Source organism: Magnolia sinica, chromosome 17, assembly GCF_029962835.1.
Source record: "Magnolia sinica isolate HGM2019 chromosome 17, MsV1, whole genome shotgun sequence".
NCBI lineage: Eukaryota > Viridiplantae > Streptophyta > Magnoliopsida > Magnoliales > Magnoliaceae > Magnolia > Magnolia sinica.
In genome coordinates this window covers 16,385,865-16,408,867 of record NC_080589.1, presented here as the reverse complement: position 1 = coordinate 16,408,867, position 23,003 = coordinate 16,385,865, and the positions used below count along the sequence as shown (strand labels likewise).

The following is a 23,003-nucleotide window of genomic DNA, read 5'->3' as shown; positions in this document are numbered from 1 at the left end:
ATTGAGTTTCTCTCATTGTTAGACATCATTCTAAGCACCTACGGATCACACTCTAGACGGTTAAGTCCTTGAAGAGGAACCTTGCTTTGATACCAATTGAAATTGCGCGGGGGTATTGTACTAATATTGCAGAAGCTTAGAATTATGGCGATTATGACATTTTACCAGTTAAATCTAATTAGGCCATAAGGTGAAAAGAGTCCAAGATCATATACTATAAAAGATACAACTATATGTGCAAAGTAGCCTATAATGTGAGATAGAAATATCAATTGTGTGTACACTAAACTATACACCTTTTCGGATTTCACCATCTCACATGGTTTTCCATAGGTTCACCACTAACCTTTACAATCATACACAAGAATCCATGCACACACCTGCCAGTGGCTCACAAAGATTTACACGTTTATACCCGTCGGTGGCTCACACAGAGACTAACACGTACACGCGCGTCGGTGGCTCACACAAAGACTTAATCGAGTTTGGATTACAAACTCTACCGAAATCTGCACAAGAATTAAATATACAATGGACTCAAAACATAACTCTTACTAGTTGAATGAGCCCCATTGATAGCACATTTCTTGAGATGCTTCTTCACACTTGAATCTGCTTCTTTTCGGCTCCCCCAATCTTGCAATGGACCTTCTTCAGTTCCAAGATCAACAAACTTGCAATTGATCTACCTATGAGGATGCCAATGTAATTGGAGAGTGGGTTGGTCGAATCTCCTACAACTAATGAGATAGTTGGTTCCAATTGGGGATTCATCTACATGGGCATTCTAGAGGATGATAGACAATGGATTTATTTATAGGATTACTGTCTAATGTCTAGAGAATGCAAGATAACATGTACATCTTCAAGGTGAGCATGGAATGCTCATACAAAGTGATAAATCACAAGGAAGATGACATGAACTCAATGGATTGAAGTCTAAGTGAAGAATAAACGAGTTGTATGCATAGAGGCTTCAAAACCATAAAAAACCTATCTAATTTGCCAAGGTTTGAATGATCATTTATATAGAAAAACGCTCCAACGGATCTATAACGGCTAACTGTCGATTCGATCGGCAGGTTTGTAGATTCAATCTATAGTTTTGTAGATTCAATCGACTTGAATTGATAGGCTTGTAGATTCGATTGACGGGTCTGTAGATTCAATTGACAGGTCTATAGATTCGATCGACTCGAATTGTTGGAACTGTCGATTTGATTGATAGGTCACTGATTTACCTATTTTGGTTGCTGGACACTTTTAATTGAATCGAGAGGATCTGTCGATAGAATCTACTTGAATCGATAAAGCTGTCGATTCAATCAACAAACCTCTGATTTCTGTTGATTTTCGTTTCTAATCATTAGCAGCTTTGAACCTCTTTAAGCCTAGCTAAACTTGTTCATATTTAGGTCCAAGTCTTGGGATGATGAATCAATCGTTTTCCTATTAAAGTGAATCATCTAGAAGTAGGTTGTTTTAGAACTAAAGGGGTTTAGGGCTAGGTTCACCAATGCATCTCAATTTACCGGTTTCTTCACGCCCTGATGCTGCAAGTCTTCAAGTCTTCGGATGTTTGTCTTCTAATGGTGCTTAACTGACTCATGACACAGAGACACATGTTATTGACAAACCAAGGCACTTACTGTGTATACGTATGCATGTTATGATCATAAAATAACCTTATTGGGCAACATGAATTGCCAGAGCCACTGCATTGATCCACCTAAATCAAAGTTTATAGGTGGACTGAGTCGAGCCCGGGTCCTGAGTTTGCCAACCTTGTTTTTTTTTGCCATCCATTCGTTTCTCACACTAGCGCATCGCATGAGTTGAATGGGCTGATGATTGGGTTAATGCATCTACTCAGTGGGACACGTGACCAACACACCAAACATTTTGAACATGCCAACTTCACACATGGGGCAGTGTATACACCGGTGGGGTTTGGGATAATATTTCATATGGAATGAGTAAACCTCCCCGCATTTGATATTGTCCACGTTGTACTTTTCAGTTTATGGATTGGATAGATTTTTCTTTCAAATTCAATTCTCGTACTCACGCGGTTAAGTAGCTGGACTAACATGAGTTGGAATTTCTTATATAAAGGTCAAAGAGTATTTGCATCGTCAGTGGACACGAATCCTCTGTGGCAAGGTGTCTCTTCAGGACTTTGTGTTTGCAAAAGAGGTTCGCTTGGGTACATATAGGTCGTCTTCACTACCACCAGCAGCACTTGTCGCCACTAAAGCAATGAGAGCTGATCCAAGGGCGGAACCACGCTATGGGGAGCGCATACCATATCTTGTAATACATGGAGAGCCTGGGGCCCGGCTTATTGACATGGTCGTAGATCCTTTGGATCTTTTGGACATCAATTCTCCCTATAGATTAAACGATCTATATTACATCAACAAACAGATAATCCCCGCATTGCAACGGGTATTCAGGCTTCTGGGCGCCGACTTGAACCGGTGGTTTTCGGAAATGCCACGCCCGGTTAGACCGACTTTAGCCAAATTCCACCGTCACACATCGAGTGCGGGATCTGCATGTGAGTTTGATGATGATAATAGGAACATGATTTCAAGGAAAGCACCAGCAAACAAGACTCGAATAGATTACTATTATCTCTCAAAGCACTGTACCCTTTGCGGGGAGTTGGTCCAAGGATTGAACTATTTGTGTGACAAGTGCTCTAAGAAGGAACCTGTTGTGGCGGCGGCTGTGATTGGTAGAACTTCAAAATTGGAGAGGGACATCCAGCACCTATGTGCGGTAAGCTTTGTGATTGCTTTTATCCGTGGAACTTTTCTATGCTCCCTCACACCTCTACATGTGGGTCACATGTTATGTGAAATCAGAGATGAGCATCAGGTTAGCCCCATCATTGTGATGATCTGTCCAAAAAGTCAGACTGGTCATCTCATCATGTGGATCACACATGCATGGATAAAATGGATGGTTAGCTAAGCATTACAGACTAATCCAAGTTGAAGTTTGACTTAAAGACTTCAAATCTGCTGGTGGACCAGTCTGATTTTTGTGCTAGGTCATCGACATGGTGGGGCCACCTGATGAATGGCTTGGATGTCCCACACTGTATTCTTGATCAAACTTCTTTGGTTGTGTAATGATCTGCTAGGCATCTATTTTATAGTTACAGAAATGCATGAAGTTTTCTCATGCTTTTGGAAGTTGCGGTGTACCGTATGGTATCTGAAAGTAATATCACTTGGAGAAATGATCAGAAATTAGTTGATCAACACAGGTTTTGGTTTTGAGTCGCATCATAATCATCTGATCAAAGGTCTGAGATCGTGATTTGGCTCACATCAAAATACAGTAAGGTTGACTCTGCAATATATCTTTTGACTTTCAAACTCATAAAACATTTCCATATCATATCAGATATGCAGGCATTGCGGTGGAGGTGATTGGATTGTAGAAAGTGGGGTGAAATGCACATCACTCGCATGCTCGGTATTCTATGAGAGACGGAAAGTCCAAAAGGAATTGCAATCTCTTTCTGCCGTCACCACGGAGGCTGGATTTTACCCAAGATGCATGGCAGAGTGGTTCTGATGGTATGCCTACTTCAGCTTGTGTTTGACGAGAATCTAAATGTGCACATAGCCTCTTTCTTTGTAATATTGTCTGGGCCTTTCACTGGCAAGGATTTCAACATCGGATGTTGATGGGTCCCATGTATTATTACTGTATAATCTCTGTATGTGTTATGTATCATTGAGGTTGATTTTTTTCCAAGGCAAGAGTTGGATAGATCAGGCATAATAAAGAGCCATGCATGGTAGCAAATACATCGCTGTGCCTTGTTTACTATTGATAGATGGGTTTACCATATTTTGGATCTTTTGGCTCCACGGTACCATTTCCCAGTTATGAGGTGTTTAGCAAAGCATCTTTTGTTTTAGCTTGGGCGCTCAAGATCTCACTAGTTTATAGTTTGTGTTCTACATGAACTATTAGCAAAATATGGTTGACATTTAATCAGTAGTTGGCTCGTATGGCTAAGATTGTATAATGCACAAAGGAGGAGATTTTGTAGAAGAGGCAGAAATGAGAAGGAACTTAAATAATAATAGTTCATGGATTGTATGGGAAGGTTTATGGATGCTATGTTTAAGGTGATATTTGGCGCAACCAATAATCAAATTGGTTTGCAAGAAAATACCAAGAAAATCCGGCTTCGGGATATAACAAGCTGAGATTCTTGATCCCGAGAAAAGCTCAAGTTTTTGGAGAGAGATTGAAGTCTTGGAAGCATTGGGCATTGGTGAATGAAAATGCTATAAGAGTTGGGGAGACGAAATGCTTTGCAAGACGTGAGAGTCACTAGATACTTTGATGAGGTTATATTCCAACATTCTGAAGTCGTATACATTACCTCAATCAAACTAAGTTGCAAGAAAGAGATTAAATTTAGGTTATTTTCCAAACATTTGTATAAGCATTTGTTTGTCGGATTTGGATCATTGACTGTTTTCATTTGGCCATCCATTAAGTATTCACTAATTTTCTAATTTTCCAATTACAAAATGAAGTTAATAAAAATTTGTCTGATATCTGTATGAATTAAGCCGATGATTTGTAGTACATAGTGCATGTTTATCAATCATATTAACTCTGCTAGAATATCACAAAAGCAAGAGAGCTTTTGACGGTTGGCATAAACCGTCTTCTTTGCAAGAAGCACTCCCATAGCTTTTAAAAAGTAATATTATTTGCACCTTATAATTCATGATTCCTATCTTATCTTACCCAACAATGATTTAGATGGGATATGCTTCTTGAAGTTAAAATGACAAAGGTGCCCTTATATATTTTCTCTCAAAAGTGGTAGACTTGGGGTGTGCATCATTTTGATGGCTTGGATTCCAAAAACACACCAGCTGGGGTCCAAACTAGACTCCGCTCATTGGATAATAGTAAAAATCTCTCAAAGCTTCAGCTCTTGTTTGGATGGAAGCCAAATTCAAAAATCTCTCAAAGCCTCAGCTCTTGTTTGGATGGAAGCCAAATTCATGAATTTGGCAAAACTTTAATTGTTAAATTCAAGAATTTGTAATTATGCATTTGGTTTATCTTTAATTGATAAGTTGGCTAATTACCCAAAGTAGAAATAGGACATAAATAGTGAACTTTGGCAATTTAAAAGGAGAGATGCTTTGGTGCTCTCAGAGCATCATAAGTTATAGTGCTCCTAGTTGTATTTAGTTGCATTGGAGTACTTGGGACTGTCCAATCCATTGTTCTAACTATTCATTAGAGAAGCATAAGTTATAGTGCTCCATGTTGTATTTAGTTGCATTGGAGCACTTGGGACTGTCCAATCCATTGTTCCAACTGTTCATTAGGTCCAACGAACATATGTGGTCTACCATGCTAGAACAACACCAAGCTGATAAATATTAACTATTCAATCAATGGTCAATAATTTAAACGGTCAAGATCATTGGCATAAAATAGGTCCAATCAACAATTTGATCCAGCAATTTGTTAGAGATTATCATGGATTGCTTATGATCCTAAAGAATCTCTTTTATTAGGCAATCGTAGCCATCCCATCCATGGCTTGAAAGAGGACGGCCATAGAAAAAAAAAATTCTAAATCAAGGATGGATTGGATCATCCAATCAATTCACTTTTTTTGGCATGCTTGAGAAGTATGTCTGAACGTAATGGGCAGTTTAGATCGATTTATTGGACTGTCTAACTGAACTTGGGCAACTAGGAGCACTATTGAGAGTAGAGCTGTATACGAGTTGAACTGAGTCGAGGTTGGCATGGCTTGGCTCGGTTCGGCTCGGCCAGCAACCAACCCCAGTTTGAACTTGGCTCAGATCAATCCTCGAGCCTGATTGGTCAGCTAGGCTCGATTCGATCAGCAGCTCTGGCTAGTTTGAGCCGACTTCGAGCCTATGTGACATTTTCTTAAACACAGAATTCATCTTCAATCTCCCTAAGAATGCAAAACAATAAGAGCACTTAGCAGGTATTTCATCAAACACTTGATGAGCAATGTCAGCATCAAGATATGAGGGCAATTATACAATGTAAGTTTTAGTTTTTTTTTTTGGTGATTTGTTTCTTCAATCTTCTCTCGAATACCCTGATATGAGGGTAGTCTTAGAAACATCACTTTATTGAGTATTTCATCAAACACTCCACGAGCAACATTAATATCAAAATAACCGAGACACCGAGCCGATTTGATCGGGTTCGATTCGAGTTGGGATTCGAGCCGAATCGAGTCGAGCTCGGGCAAGCTCGAACTCAGCTCAAAATTTTCTTGAGCTCCAAAAACTAGCTCGACTTGGTCCGAATCCAATTTTAAGCCAAGTAGAGTCAAGCTGTTCCAAGTCAACTCGAGCGAGCTACCGAGCTAGCTCAACTGGTGTACAGCTCTAATTGAGAGCATTGGGGCATTTCTCATTTATAAAGTTCAAAATTCTCTAATTCACAAAGTTGAGAAATGAAAGGCTTCATAAAATTAATTATGAGGATATTTTCCAACCTTCAAACCATTTATTTTACAACCAGTCTGAACTTATTCCTGAGAAGTATATCCTGAGCTTAAATGGTTAGTTTAGATCTTGATTGGATTGTCTAATTGAACTTAGCTTAAATGGTTAGTTTAGATCTTGATTAGATTGTCTAATTGAACTTAGGCAGCCAGGAGCCCTATTGAGAGCATTGGAGCATTTCTCATTTTAAAAAGTTCAAAATTTCCAATTCACGAGGTTGAGAAATCGAAGGCTCCCTAAAGTCAATCATGAGAATGATTTCCCAGCTTCCACAAAACATCTATTTTATCACGAGTTTGAACTTGTGCATGAGAAGTATGTCTTGAACGTAATGGTTAGGGCATAACTTTAAAAGTTCAAAGATAATCTTAGCGTGCAAGATGCAAAGGATGCTCTTCTTGGATCTTGGGGGCTTTTGATTGAACAAGAGTTATTTGGTGATTGTTTTTTTTTTTTTTAATTTTCAATCACAAAAGATTAAAAAGGCAAAATGGTTTATATGATAACTATGGAATTGGTATTGCACCCAATTGCATGTATTGGACGGTGAGAGTTATCATTAGAGAGACTTGGTGAACCATGAGATGACCAATACACCTCCTTTGTTCTCTTAGGAATGTTTGGGGACCGCAGAAGCACACAGAGATGAATCAAGTGGAGTAATCCAATCACACCAAGCAAGCACAACGCAAACACACTGAATTTAACGTGGAAAAACCCATGCGGGGAAAAAACCATGACACAAAGCGACTAAAAGCACTACGAAAGCAGAAAATTACAAGAGATAGGGAGAATACCAATTCGAACAAGCCTCGAATCTCCTTTACAAGTCCTTGAAACCCTAAGAATGAATTAGAATGCCTTAGATACCTCATAATCTCGATTACACCAAAATATATAAAGAATCACAATCAAAATAGGAAACAAATCTTAAAAATTCGTAACTCTGCGAAAATCTGTGCGAAACCGTTTAATGACATTGAACACACTTCGATGACATCGAAACACTTCGATGGTATCGTCGATGGTATTGAACTAATACCAAAGCGTTCCAGCGACCAAACATGAAAATCCAAATTTACTTGATTGCATCGAACTGTCTTCAATGGCATCGAACTTGATCTTTGATGTCATCGATACTTCCGCGATATCATCGAAAAAAGTACCCAATATGTTAAGCAACCAACTGAAGAAAATTTAAAAAATCTTGATGGCATCGAGCCAACTTTGATGGCATCAAAGCTTGCTCGATGACATCGAACCTGTCATCGACATACTGTTGAATCACAGATTTAAGACATCTATCAACAAACTCCACCATGTTTTCAATCGCCGCCCTTTAAAGCTTCTTTCCCTCTTTCTCTAATCTTGTCTTGCATCATAACTCCATCATCGCTTCTTGTGCATACTACGTCCTTTTTTACGGCTTCAACAAGCTCAAAGAAGTTGTACATAACTTGTAATACCCCGTACCTCTGGTATACGGGTGTTACCTTTTAAACCCACAATTATTAAAACTCAAGACCCAACAACCTAATCACTTAACACGCATAGGGTAGGATTTTCAAGCAGCGTTGAGACAATCCGCCACGACTCTGAAGACTCAGTTTACACTCCACACCAATCAAAGAGGTAAGTAGGATTGAATCACTTAAGCTCAATCAATTTCTAAGACCGTATGTGTTAGCAGTACTCTGGAAACTCAATCCACAGGAGTCAGAGGATAACCAATGAAGCACCCCTGTGTCTTAGACATGCATTTATCCGTTGGAAACAAATATCGAAATTGTTTGACCCACAGTTCACATCATGCGGGCCAAATATGGCTCCAAAAGTATATAGCGGCCCACCTGGGCCTCATAATGCACCCCAAACTGGGCCGGGGCCCCTACATAAGAAACCCTAAGCATATGGTCGGTATAGATCTATCACAAACATCACCCTAGACCCCATGCATTGCGCGCGTGCGCCTTGGACTATGGTGCACGACGACGTGCACTGGACAAGGAGGAACGGTCGGAGGTTTGTCGACAGACCCTTTTTGCAATTTGAGAAGAATCCTCTCCCGCCATTTTCATCATTTGAAACGGATGAGTTTCAAACCCCTAAGTGAGCCACTCCGACCGTTTTCCGGGAAATCCAGATCGTCCATTTTGTCGGTGGGGTCCACCACAACAAAACCGTATAAGGATAGGGTCCCCCGAAAACAAACGAAGAGGATCGATATGGGCCGTCCGTTTTATCATGGACAACGGGATCCGTAGAAAGCAATCGGACCGCTGGAATAATGGGGAGGGCTAGTCAGGGAGGTTTGCCGGTATTCACACGCTAGTCAGGGAGTGTCTTCTCTCTCAAACCAAAGATAGCTAGGCAACGAAGAATTACACGCCGAAACTACCCATTTCAGGAAAACCGGGTCTGGCACTGACGACCATTGCATGGGAATTTTCAGAGCCTATCCCAGCCGCTGGACCTCTCCTCTCCCTGCCTATAAATGGGGAGGTTCAGCTCTCTCAGACTCCATACAGAAAGAGAGAGAAAACAGAGAAAGGAGAAAAACAGAGGGAGAGGAAAGAGAAAACAGAGGGTAGTAGTGCGTTTTTGGTGAGCTTGGAGCACACTGCCCCAACTCGGTCCGTGAAAACCGGACCGAGCCGAGTCAGTGTGGGACAACAGCAACACCACTTGGGTGAGAAAAGAGAGAAAGAAGAAGGGAAGAGTGGGAGTGTGGGCGTCGGTTCGGCTAGGGAGGAAACAGGTCTTCCTCTCCCACATTCTTCTTCATTTTTTTTTTCTCACAAACACCATATTTGGGCCAGAAAATCAGGCGGTAGACAGGGCTGTGAACAGCCTCTGGATGGGGCGTCCCATCTCAGCCAAACTCGGGCTGTCCCTGGGCTGAACACAGAACCTCTGATGAGCCCTCAAGTCAAGCTGAAAACGGCCCTGGGACGGGCCACATCCGAGCTGAAATCGAACCACCATCAGGGCCATTCATCAGACTGAAGCAGGGCCGGAACCAGCCATGCTTTGGGTCGTGGGATGAGCCGAGAACCAGCCCACAAGCTGGCCATGCACAGGGCCGTCCCTGGCCTAAGAAGTGGCTGAGAGAAAACAGCCTTAAAACAGTAAAATAGGTGGACATACACAGGCCCTGTTTCATGGCAATACTGGGCCTCATCAAATTGCAGGTGGGCTGCACCCTGCAGTACACGGGTGGGCCCCACCTTGCAACGGCTGGAGGGGCTGCACCTGGGTTTCTCTCAGACCAGGTGGATCACACCATATAAATCATTGTAGGCCACATCACGCCACCATGGGCCCAGCACCATCGCTCGTGGGCCTCAGCAAACTCCAGGTGGGCTGCACAAATGAAGGGCGTCCCAAGCAGGCAGCAGGCTGGACGTTTTCCCTTGAAAAAAAAGAATAATAAAATAAAATAAAATAAAATATATATAATAAAGTATATATATATATAAAATAGTACATTTATATGTGGTGGGCCCCACGTGGGAACCACCTGTGAAGAGGTTGGCTGGTGTACGTGTACACCAGCTCTATGGCAGCCGTGGTGACGTCCCAAATTCTGGGGGTCCCACGTATGCTGTATGTGTCCCTGCCATGTGGGGCCACCTGGAGGTGTGTGTGGGACCAGTGGGACTCCGTAATGTATACGTTACATCCAACCGTCTATCTGGTGGGCCGCACTAACTGTGGGCCTCGCCAAATGTCAGGAAGGCGGCACTGACAGTGGGCCACACCTGGCTGCATGAATTTCTCGGCCGTCAATCAAGGGACGTTGCATCCAGGCCATCCCTCAGCGCACGTCCAGTGTTGGACGTTGTCAGAATGAAAAAAATAAAATAAAATATAAATGTACATATATACATATATGTAAATTCTATAATAATATTATATTATGTAAAATGCATTTATATATGCATATAGCCGGTGGGTCCCACATGTGTGAACCCACGATCTCACCTGCACCGTCCAGCAGGACTGGACGGTGGGTACCCACCTTGAGCCATGCTTCAATCCAGCCGTTCATCCACTTTGACGGTGGATGGGGGCCCACCCTGATTTATGTTTTCTATGTCCAGCCGTCCATCTGGACGGAACTGGTGGTACCCCACATATACCAACGTCAGCCAGCACTGTGGGTCCACCAGCTGTCTGATGTCAGCAACTCTGCGGGTCCCACATGCTGCATGTGTTTCATCTATACCGCCCAAATGATGGAACCCACCTACTGCAATAACATCAGCAAGCTCCTAGGGTCCCATCTCGTGGCGAGTGTTATATCTAAACTGTCCATCCTCCTTGTAGGCTTGAGACAGAAAATAAGACAGATCTGTCCATCAGGTGGACCACACTGTAAGATCAGTGAAAGATTGACCAACCACCAGCAAATCCGTTGGGGTCACAAAAGCCTTGGATTATTATGAAAATTATTCCTTCCAGGTCTTCATGACCATATGAACAGATTGGATGGAAAATAAACATTATGGTGGGCCCGATGGATTTTAGAACAGTGAAAATCATTACCTCCATTGTTAATTTTGTATGATCCAAATAATCTATAGATATGATTCAGTTTTGGGGAATGCTCTAAAATGATCCCTGAATGGTGTAAATGTAGTATGTAGACCTCCCCTTGATGTGATATACATTGGCCCTTTATGACGTGTGAGGCCCAGAGTACAGCCCACAGTGATGACAAGCGTGAGCCCAGTTGGGCCACCTTACTTAGGTAAGCATAGGGTGGGCCTGTTCCCTCTAATGCAAGCCTAAAGGGCCTCGTTATGACCCCTTCAGACCCTCATGTTAGTTGGGCAAACCGTGAAAATACTGACGAACATAAACCGTGCTTTTAGGGGATTCCTTGGGTAACCTGGGACCGTAAGAGAACTTGGATCAGTAACACGAACGCAGCCCTACAGGTGATAACTTTCCCCTTGGGCTTTTCATTTCTAAATTAGCTAAACATAGTTTGCACTAGATTACCACTAATAATTTAGGGTCGATGTATTCATTATATCAAATTTGTGATAATATGTTTTCACCATATGATAGTTCCACATGCTAGCTAATTCTTGAACAGCGACCACTATTCACATGACTTGGTAGCATATCATTAATAGTTATTATCTCATGATACCTCCTTGCATGTTTTATTTGAAGTCATATGTTGTCACATGTTAACATGATTGCCTCTTTATATAATCTCTTAATGCTACACATGGAGGATTCCATAATTGTATGCAAGCCACACTTGTGATGTAATTAGACAAAATGTGTGGAAAAATAGGACCCTTGAACTGGTGTCATTTTGATCAATGGATCTGATTAAAACATCCCAAGGTGGAGAACCTCATGAGCCGAAGATGGTAGTCATGGGACACAATGCTCGAGCTGTCGGCCTACGTTGGGTGACAAGCCCCCCATAGTGACTTTTGAACTACTTAAATTGGCTGATTGTAACTGGATTAATAACGGTTGACTAATCATGCATTCATAGTATATTGGTGATGATAGATGACTAATTCTGAATGCTGTAGCACGTATGATTGCTTGCCTCCAAGTGCAGAGGTTCGTAAGTAGTATTCTGTTAATACAGGATTGATCCCACAGAGAGATGAATTGTGAAAAGGAAAAAATCAAATGCAAAACAAACTAAGTAATAAAAACTAAACTGATGATTTGATTTTGAGATTTTTGAATGGATGTAATTCAACTGAATAAAATAACACCCAAGCTTCAAAGTTCCACACATATGTTAATGTTCTAAAATCATGATGACTTGCATAACACAACTAGGATCTGAGCACTATAGTCAGCCTAATCGAAAAATAAAACAGTTTAAATATTTTAATAAGTGATATAAAATATTAAAAAATCATGGATTTGCACCATTGATATATATTCTCAAGTGTCAGTAATTTTAAGAATTCAATATCAATGAGATAATGAAAATCAAAGAAATATAATAGGTTAAGAACCTCTCCTATCTAAGAAATCTGATTGATCAAGGGTAAGCCTATCCATCAATGTGGATCTCATATGATGGAAACATATGAATCTCACAAGAGAATAAAAAAACAAAACCTAAATAATAGATAACATGCATATACTATTCTTCTCATCATTAAAACAATCAATTTTCATATTCTTAAAGAATTATTAAACCCATGTGCTTCCCTTCTAGCTTGGGCTAGAAGGAACTTAGAAAAACATAATTAAAATAAAAAATAAAAAGCAACAAGAAAGGAAAAAAATGCAAATAGAAAAGATCTAAAATAAAAAAAACAATTTATAAAGCTTTAATAAAACTAAAAACTCTTTAAAAACTCTAAATTTTACTTTGAGATACCTTAAATAATATTTAAGAATGCCCTAGGACGCCGTATTTATAAGTAGGGAACTCCAATTTTCGTACGAAGTCGAAAAACTCTAGAAACCGTCTCAAATATACGTATTTTTTTAAAATAGACTTCTCGCTGCACAGTTTGTTTAAAATAGATTTCCTGCTGCGCAGTTTTCGAAAATAGACTTCAGAGCTTCAGAACACACTTTTCATGACGATTTCAGGATTCTTTACTTCAAATCTTTGATTCTTTTCATTCTTCACTTGATTTTCTTGAATCTTTGGCATGTGAATTCTTCAATCTTGGTCTCCTAAGATCTATCCCTTGCCTTGGTGATTCTTGAGCATTAAATCCATGCTTTTAGCACATTTTTTCAATCCAAGCACTTAAATTCACCTTTCAACATATACATGAGTAAAATAAAATATTAAGCGGATTCATGTTCATAAAACCAAGATATAAATGAAAAAAATTATGCAATATTTGAGTCTCAACAACGTACCCTAGAGTTGTTGGGGTATCGTTTCGCTAGCTCTCAGACCATCGACTATTGACCCCTGTTCCAATTAGATGATCATTCATCGGTCGATGATTGCATGGGTGACGAGTCCAAGTCCGACTGGATGTGCATCCCCAAGTCGATGTGCATTCATACATCCATGCATCTAATAAGACTGCATATTGCCTGTTTTGGATTATTGTTTTGTTTTCTTTTAAATTATGTTTGCTAAGGCGGCGATGTGTAATATTGAGGGGAATTCACACTGAGCTGGCCACTCATTCATCAACTATCTAACCGTACAAAATATGCAGGGACAGATGTAGAGAATGACGGTGCTGGCCTTGATGGCGCGATCGTGGAGCTCGAGGAAGAATACTATGAGGACAAGCCGCAACAAGAAGCAGCGGCGTATTTCGAGCTTAATTAGTAGTTTAATATTTTAATTTTAGTGGTTTAATATTTTGGGAACTTATGAAAATTTTGTAACTAAGACCCCCAGCTGGGTGGGTCAAATATTTGGACTCATAAGATTATCTTTGCTTCCTTTTGCTATCGTACTCTGAGTTTGCATTTCCGCTGGTTCTCTGATTTATAAACTCCCGGACGAGTCTCGTACTTAGGTTTTAGAAATCGGGGCGTTACATAACTTGAAGTTGCACATAACTTGAACTTCTCTGTAGAAACCACCTTGGTAGGCATGTCCGCCGGATTCACGCTCGCGTGAATCTTCACCAAAGTCACACCTTCCTTAAGCACCTGTCGGATAAAATGGTGATGAATATCAATGTGTTTAGTACGAGAGTGATAAACAAAATTCTTGGCTAGATTGATAGCACTTTCGTTGTCATAATTAACCGGTACAACCTCCTACTGAAGCCCCAACTGATTTATCATGCCTTTCAACGAAACACCTTCCTTAAATACCGTTGCTACTGCCATATACTCTGCTTTAGTTGTGGAAAGAGACACCACAAACTGAAGCTTCGACGTCCAACTGATTGCTCCACCTGCTAGTATAAACGAGTAAACCGAAGTTGACTTTCTGGAATCCACATTATCCGCGTAATCTGAGTCCACATACCCAACGAACTTGGCCTGTCTTCTCAAAAGTTAAGACACAGTCTTTTGAACCTTGAATGTATCGAAGTAGCCATTTCACCGCTTCCAAGTGTTACTTTTCAGCGTTTAACATATATCTGCTCACAACACCAACTGTGCGCCTATGAAATATCCGGTCTTGTACATACTATGTTATACATTAAATTGCCCACAACATTCGAATACGGCACATGAGACATATCCTGCTTTTTCTTATTTGATTTATGACATTGTTCTGAGAAAAGCTTAAATTGAGCCGTGTGGGGAACGCTAACTGGTTTTGCCTTGTCCATCCCATACTTGATCAATACATTCTCGAGGTATTCTGCCTATGATAACCAAAGCCTGCTCTTCTTACCGTCTCTATGAATATCTATGCTGAGAACTCTCTTTGCAGCCCTCAGATATTTCATATCAAATGTCGTTGATAACTGAGTCTTCAGTATATCGATTTCAGACATGTTATAACTAACGATCAATATGTCATCAACAAACAATACGAGAATGATGAACTTGCCACCACTCAACGTCTCGTAATAGACACAGTGATCGTATTCACTCCTAGTAAATTTTTGACTCAACATAAAATAATCAAACTTTTTATACCACTGCTTTGGTTACTGTTTCAGGCCATTCAACGACCTCATTAACCAACAAACCTTGTTATCTATTTCCTTAACTTTGTAGCCTTCTGGTTACTTTATATAGATCCATTCTTCCAATTCCCCATGCATGAATGAAGTTTTCACATTCATCTATTCCAGCTCAAAATTTTATTGGACAACCAGTACCAACACATATCTGACCACTCAATGTGTTAGAAAGAAAATGAATTATCACATGAACTCCAAATCTATATATTCTTAGAAACAACGCTTCATTTTCATACGGAGGAATGATCACATACAATCCAACGTATGGTAAAGTTGCCTTTCTACCTTGCACACCTGGTGAGCGTTCCGCACGTATATGTCATCTGAGCCATTGAAAAGGTTGGCCCCCCTTCAAAATCACTTCACACAAAAATCAGGCTGATCTGTCTATCATTTGGGGCACAACATAGAAAACAATGGATGTCCAATGTGTGAACCAGCTGATGAGTGGATCGGTCTGATCTTTTACCTCAATGATCTTCAAGGTGGGACGGCATTTTCGATGAGTCAGATGTCACGTACACGTAATGCAACAGCTGTATGTGGGAGGTGGAAGCTTTTCTAACCATCCATTGAGATGTATTTGATTGCAGACCTTTGAGATTTTTATGCTTTCCACTTTTGTCCACGACGTGATTTGTGGATAAAAAAGATGCAAAGGACTGCATAATCTATTATTCGTCATCATCCGAGGTATTGGATTGCCCATGGCTCAAAGGATGGTTCTGATTGAACAGTACACATCTGCCTGATAGACTTTTGACCGTTGAATGTAAACTGTTCCTTCAGTAGGTTGGACCCACCAGCTGGACGGTTGAGATAAATGGAGTTATGGCGCACACGAGATAAGATGATGTTTATGAATGTATCAGATAAGCCTCAAGACGACAGACCATTGTTGACCATTGATTTCATTGCTAGGTGGGGTCTACCACCCTGGACCCACATGCAATAGTGGATTTCGCATCGTGTTTTGACGTTGGAATTGTATAGGAAAACTCGCAGTCTGAAAAATTTGCATGCATTGATTGCCATTGTTGCTCTCCCACTGTGTTTAGGCCTCACCATGTGGTGATCCAGGTCATTCAACAGGCCCTATTATCAGTGGGCCACATTGAAAAGATTTCATTGGCTACAGATCCTCAAGGACGCGGATTTCCTGCGCTGAAAACTTAGGTGGGGCTCGCAGTAATGTTTGTGAGAAATCCATCCCATCCATTCGTTTTTTGAGATCGTTTTAGGACATGGGGCCAAAAATGAGACGGATCCAATACTCGAGTGGGCCGAAAAGTTGAGTATTGAATGTCCACAGTTCAAATATTCGTGGGGCCACAGAAATTTTGAATCAGGATATTATTTATTTTTTCAGTTCATATCAGTAGGAATGATGTTATTAACGGTATGGATAGCATGTAAACATCACTGTCGACCCTAGGGAGGTTTCAACGGTAGGAGTTTCCCTACCCACCTTTTCCTTTAATGCATCCCACTTTAGTCTTGCATCCTTCTCAATTTTGGTCTCATGACCTAAAATCATCTCACAAAACGGACGGACGGGATGGATTTCTCACAAACATCACGGTGGTCCCACCTAGGTTTCCAGCGCAGAAACTTCCGTGTGCAGATCCTCATTGCCCATAAGTAGAATGAAGTAGGCCACCATTCTTTAGCATGGACTACGAACGTTTTTTTTTTTTTCTTCTTCTTCTTAATTTATCAATCGGAGCTATGTCAAGTGGTCAATCGACGACAGAGACACAAACACGGGAAAAAGTTCCAAACTGGTGAAGTGAGCCCCATTTGATCCCACCACCTAAAAAGTAAGATGAAGTGGGACCAACTTCTAATCTATAAATCCAAGGATAACAAGACTCGCCCATGGTTTCAGACGTGTTCCAAGTAGGACTATTTTCCTTGTGTTCTCAGGATTTCGATTGAACAGGTACTGTGTACACGTGGAAACCTCTGTGGGCCCATCACGATGTATGTGTATTATCCCCACCGTCCATCCATTTTTCATGTGAGCTACGCCACAGGAAACAGTGGGGTTGAAAACTTCATTTAGGTTATAACCCAGAAAATGAGGCAGATCCAAAGTTCATGTGGGCTAAGCCACACGAAACAGTAGGGTTGAAAACTTCTAGGGGCCACATAAATTTTGTATCGAGCTGATATTTGTGCTTTTCTTTCGTCCATGTTTTCGTGACTTTATGAACAGGTTAGATGGAAAATAAACAACGTGGTGGCCATGTGAAGGTTTCAATGGTGGCCGGCATTATCCTCACTACTTCTGTCATGTGGTCCACTTAAGATTTGGATCTACATTTTGGGCTCATGCCCCTAAAGTGATCTGGCAAAATGAATGAATGGTGTAGATAAAACACATATATACATCATGAGGGGCCTACAGAATTTTACCAGGTATCAACTAACTCAACCAAATGGATAGAAAATTTCATCACTTCATCTTATAATTCAAAAACATACACATAAAAGAAAGAAATTATTATATTTCACATTCAAAACACCCATATAGCTTTCGAAAGAAACATTTCTCCCCACCGTAACAGTAACTAATGGTAATTTAAACCATAACTTAAGGCTCCATATATAACTTTAATACAGAACTGATACCTAAATTATCAAAGTTAGCCAATTTTTCAAGATATGTATCAAAAAGTACTTAATCTTGTATACATGTACATAAATTATTCTTTTATAGGGTATTATAGCAGAATTAGTGCTGTACTATAGAGGTAGAGCCAAATAACTCTTGCTTCTTTAAGGAGCGTTATCAAGCGGCTCCTGCTTCCATCCGGTCTGAGGTGAAGAGACATCACCTCATTAGTAGAGCCCACCAGCTGACCGCCTATGAACACAGCTGGTAGAGGTGACCTACGACCTAGTAGCCTGACTAATGCCTCCTCTATTTCTTTTCCTCTGGGTTCCTGGTCGAGCTCATAAACAGCTGCATTAGCCCCAAACTCACAGAAGAGCCTCTTGATGGAGTGGCACATGCAACATGAGCTGTTGCTGAAGATCACCAACCCGTTCTGGCCTGCCAATCTCATCACCTGGTCCATCCTAGCAATAAAGAGAGAGAGAAAGATTGGAAATTTGATTGAAGGAAAACTAAGAAGGCTTTTAGTTGAGATGAAAATTAGGTTTGTGAGGAGACATATTTATACATGCTCGTAGGGATATTGGATGTCATTTTCTAATGGAAGAAAACAGAAGGAGAATGTCAGTAGATATTTTGGTTCATGCTCAAAATACGCCTTCTCAGTTTTTGAAAGGGTCAGAGAAAAAAACGCGGAGTATCAGCGGTGGTTCCTGATTTGAGTGGAGAGTGGATTAGGTGCGGCCCCAGCCTCACTCAAGACAGCGCGGCCTTACCGTGGGGCCCACCTTGATGTATTTATTCTATATCCACGCTGTCCATCCGTTGTTCCATATCATTTTAGGGCATGAGCCAAAAAATGAAGCAGTCCAATTCTCAAGTAGACCATATATACCATAGGAAAAAGTGGTGATTGATCGTTACTAGGCCACATAAGTTTTGAATCAAGATGATATTTGTTTTTTTTTTTTTTTTTAATTTTTTAATTTTTTAATTTTGTTTTTGTTTTGTTTTGTTTTGTTTTTTTGTCTCACTGCAGGCGGAAAGCCTCCCGTCTGAACAAATTACAAGCTTGAGTAAGCACGGGACATTTTATAGAGAAAATCCCCAGATGAATGCTTCCCATAGTAGTATTTTAATAAACCTAGACGTAGATGAAAAGCTGCCCAGTTTTGCCGTCGCTGATCTCCCAACGGAAGGATCCTATCGTCAATCTCTGGTAAAGGAGAGTGGGGAACCTCATGTGAAGGAGAACAAAGAACCTTATTAGGTGCCACTGGCAGGGGCCATGCATGGGTTGACTTGAGCCATTCATAAGGTAGAACCCATGCCTAAGACATGCATAGTGTGAAGGGAGGTGGGGCATCGCACACTTCTTTACTCCTCACTCTCTCTAGCTCATAATCTATGAGCGTTTAGAGGGGCTTAGACATCTAGGTCTCTCTCTCCCTCCCTCCCTCTCAAGATGGGATATTGTAGACACCCCACCCAAAATAGGGTAGCCACAAGCATGAGTTTTGGACCTAAACCCTAACCCGAAATCCGAACCTTAGCGTAAATCAAATCCGGAACCCAAACCTTAGCCTAAGCCTAAACCTAGAACACAAACCTTAGCCTAAAACTTGGAATCCAAACCCTAACCTAAATTGTGAACCAAAACCTCAGCTTAAACCCAAACTCTAAATCAAAACTCCAAAATCCACAACCCTAAAATCTTATATAAGCTTTTATAAGTCCACATAGGTTGACGCAGGGAAGGATGTGATGAGGTCGATAACCGTCTTCCTCAATCGATAAACACCTTGAATCTACGAGAGAAAATTCTAGAATCCATGAGAGAAATAAAATAAGTTTCTAAGAAATTTTATTGATAGCTTCACTGACATCATCACCTCTAAGAAATTTTATTGATGGCTTAAATGCGATCTCTAACATCATCACCTCTAAGAAACTCAATAGGAAGAACATTATTAACTAGTCCCAAAAACTTGAAGTAATACTTACTCTTGAATGAGTACCATATATCATTCATAAGCCTTCACCACTGAACCAACCTTGCCTTTGATGATGAGACTTCTTACAGTACTTGTTCTTCAACACTTGTCCATTCATCAACTTGATGTTAAAAATTCCTTATTCCATGATTTTCTTTGTGAAATTGTTTATATAGAACAAACACCTAATTTTGTTAATTCTTTTATTCTTAATAATGTTTATCACCTAAAAATGGCTATAAGTGGTATTAAATAGGCTATTTGAGCTTGATTTGATTATGTCCTTTTCCTCTCCATGTTGGCTTACTTTATAGTAATACATATCATTTTCTATTTATTCTCCGTCATTCTCAAGGAACCATCATTTTATTACACAATGTCAATTATATCATCATTACCAGTGATAATCCTTAAAAAATAAAATAAAATAAAAAAATCTCATTTGATCTTCAAATTATTATCCGAATTTGTTATGAAAGATTTAAGCCCTCTTCACTATTTTCTTGGTATTGAAGTTACTTCCCTTAATGGTGGTCTTTCCCGTCAAGGTCCAAGTATGCCATTGATCTCATGTATAAAGCAAATATGTTGGATTCTAAATTCGTTAGCACTCCCTTGGCCTGTAAGAAAAACTTACATATCTCTAGTACTCCTGCAATTGATGATACTTTTTATACAAGAATATTTTGAGCTTTACAATATTTAAATACCATGACATGTCTTGATTTTTCATACGCTGTCAACCTTGTTTATCAAAATATGAATGCGTCCTGACTTCATTCACTATAAAGTAGTTAAGAGTATTCTCAAATATCTATCTTAAGGGCGTGTTACATTATGGGATTTAAATTGTGATGCAGGGATGAACGTGATGAGGATAACTACTCCGAATTCACGGAGCTTCTCTGGACTCCTCACAGAGACTTCTCGAATCCACGAGGAAAGAAAGCAGAAAATAGAAATAAATTCTAAGAAATTCGAAACTGATTAATTGATCCATAAAAACAAGTTCACAACCCTTTAAATAGGGGTACCAAGCAATAAGAAAGAAATCAGAAGCAAACTAAAATTAAAACTCCTATAAATTCGCAACTTACTATAAATAGTAAAATTACTTTTTATAGTAAGTTTCATATGTGGCTTAACCACGTTATTCTCCTAATTATTCTAAGCACTTTTCATGTTGGACACAACTTCTAGAGGCCAACGAATGAAGAGTTATAATCAAACTAAAACTTACTATTTATAGTAAAAACGGAACTAAACATGGAATTTCACCGTCAATAGGATAGAATCTCACAAATTTCGGCATGGGCAACCTAGCATAGCCAGGTTGGTTGGTTAAATTAGCTCGTTCTACCCCAAAATCATATATGGTACGTCGAGTAACTCATTCCGATTTGCGAGATATGCCTGTTTTATGGTTCTGACGGTCTTGATGATTTCTGTCTCTGATCGGGCCTTCTCTGATCCATCTTAGACATGAAAGTGTCTGCGGCCCTCTCTACATCAGTCTCCTCCACTTCAAAAGAACTCGTCCTTGAGTTCTCGTGTTGCTTCGGTTCATAATACTCGGTCTGGTGTGCAGTAAAGATTCATGGATCAAAAGTTACGATTAATTTATAGTCCACCTTCCTTTGGTCCAACCATGCTAGGAATGTATCTATGACATGTCCTACATCAGACCTCTCTGCTTGGAAAAAACTCATCCTCAAGTTACTCAAGGGACTTGGTTCATGATTTTGAGATAACTTTTGATACCGATGTTTATTAGCCATTTCCTTGTACATGACATTAGGCTCTTGAGTTGACACAATACATGTACTTATGCTCTCCTTGACTTGGCTAGTATGAATCAGTTCCTTCACTTCTGCATTCAAGATTTCACATTCCTTCTGATAATATGGGCAATTAAGCAGACTTATCCCTGTGACAAGATCGATGTGGTTTTGTATATCTCATTTAGGAGACAATTTATTAGGGAGTTCATCGAACACATTTGTCTTGAACTCCTGCAACACTGGTTTCAAATCTTCTGGGATATTCACAGGCTCCACATATTTTTTCTTTTCAACTAATGAATATATATCTCTTGTTTCCTCAGATTGTCTAACAAAAACCTGTTCAGTTGTGAGAGATTGTCCCTCCACTTTAGAAGTCTTGGGTTGGTTCTCTCTTCCCATAGGGGCAAGGATAATCTTTTTACCATCTTTAATAAAGATAAATAGGTTATCCCGATCCCTATGTGTAGCATTAATATTATTTTGCCAGGGTTGGCCAAGTAACATGTGACAAGCTTCCATGTCGACCACGTCACACATTACTTCATCCTTATAATATTTACCAATGGAAAATGATATACGACATCGTTTAGTTATCTCTGTTTTGTTGACCTCCTTGATCCATCCAATCGTGTATGGAGATGGGTGTCTTTCTGTTTTCAGTTGTAGCTTTTCCACCATTATTTTCGACACGAAATTCTCATCACTCCTGACATCGATGATCACATTGCAGACTTTTTTGTATGTAGTGCTCCTTGTTTGAAAGATGTTGTCTCGCTGTAATACTATTTCTACCTTTGGCATGTATAACGGCTTCCTTATGATCCAAGTGGTGGCCTGTGATTTACTATCATCTAATGGTGCTTTGCAGAAATTGAGGTTGTGTCGTACAGTGGCCACGGGCGGTTGAGCATCACTTTGAGCTCGGGGCGGAATTAGTGCATCCGCAATATGGTTGAGGGTTGCTTGCAGCCCTTGCATAGTCAACTGACTCTCCCAGTGGAAATCTTCCATTCTTTTCAAAAGATAACGAATCCCTGGATCACCGTCCACAGGATTTTGATTCATACCTTCATTGTTTGCCATTGGCCCGAGGGGAATCCTCGCTTTGATACCAATTGACGCAGGGATGAACGTGATGAGGATAACTACTTCGAATCCACGGAGCTTCTCTGGACTCCTCACAGAGACTTCTCGAATCCACGAGGAAAGAAAGCAGAAAATAGAAATAAATTCTAAGAAATTCGAAACTGATTAATTGATCCATAAAAACAAGTTCACAACCCTTTAAATAGGGGTACCAAGCAATAAGAAAGAAATCAGAAGCAAACTAAAATTAAAACTCCTATAAATTCGCAACTTACTATAAATAGTAAAATTACTTTTTATAGTAAGTTTCATATGTGGCTTAACCACGTTTTCTCCTAATTATT

At 40.1% G+C, this 23,003-nt stretch overlaps 2 protein-coding genes across 6 annotated transcripts in view; one reads left to right on the top strand and one right to left on the bottom strand.

Annotated features, from left to right (window-relative positions):
* The window catches only part of LOC131231593 (DNA polymerase zeta catalytic subunit), a 62,297-nt gene extending 58,472 nt beyond the window's left edge, over nucleotides 1–3,825 (top strand). For all 5 annotated transcript variants that reach the window (XM_058227840.1, XM_058227841.1, XM_058227839.1 and 2 more), the window contains 2 exons: nucleotides 2,116–2,784; nucleotides 3,418–3,825. In XM_058227840.1, coding sequence (XP_058083823.1) covers nucleotides 2,116–2,784; nucleotides 3,418–3,591 — 843 coding nt within the window. In that variant the 3' untranslated portion in view covers nucleotides 3,592–3,825. The remainder of the gene's footprint in view (nucleotides 1–2,115; nucleotides 2,785–3,417) is intronic.
* A 13,794-nt stretch (nucleotides 3,826–17,619) lies between these two features.
* Nucleotides 17,620–18,438, bottom strand: LOC131230937 (putative glutaredoxin-C14). The gene has a single exon (XM_058226962.1). The coding sequence runs from the start codon at nucleotides 18,256–18,258 to the stop codon at nucleotides 17,902–17,904; it is 357 nt and encodes a 118-aa protein (XP_058082945.1). The 5' UTR covers nucleotides 18,259–18,438; the 3' UTR covers nucleotides 17,620–17,901.
* Between the last annotated feature and the right edge of the window lie 4,565 nt (nucleotides 18,439–23,003).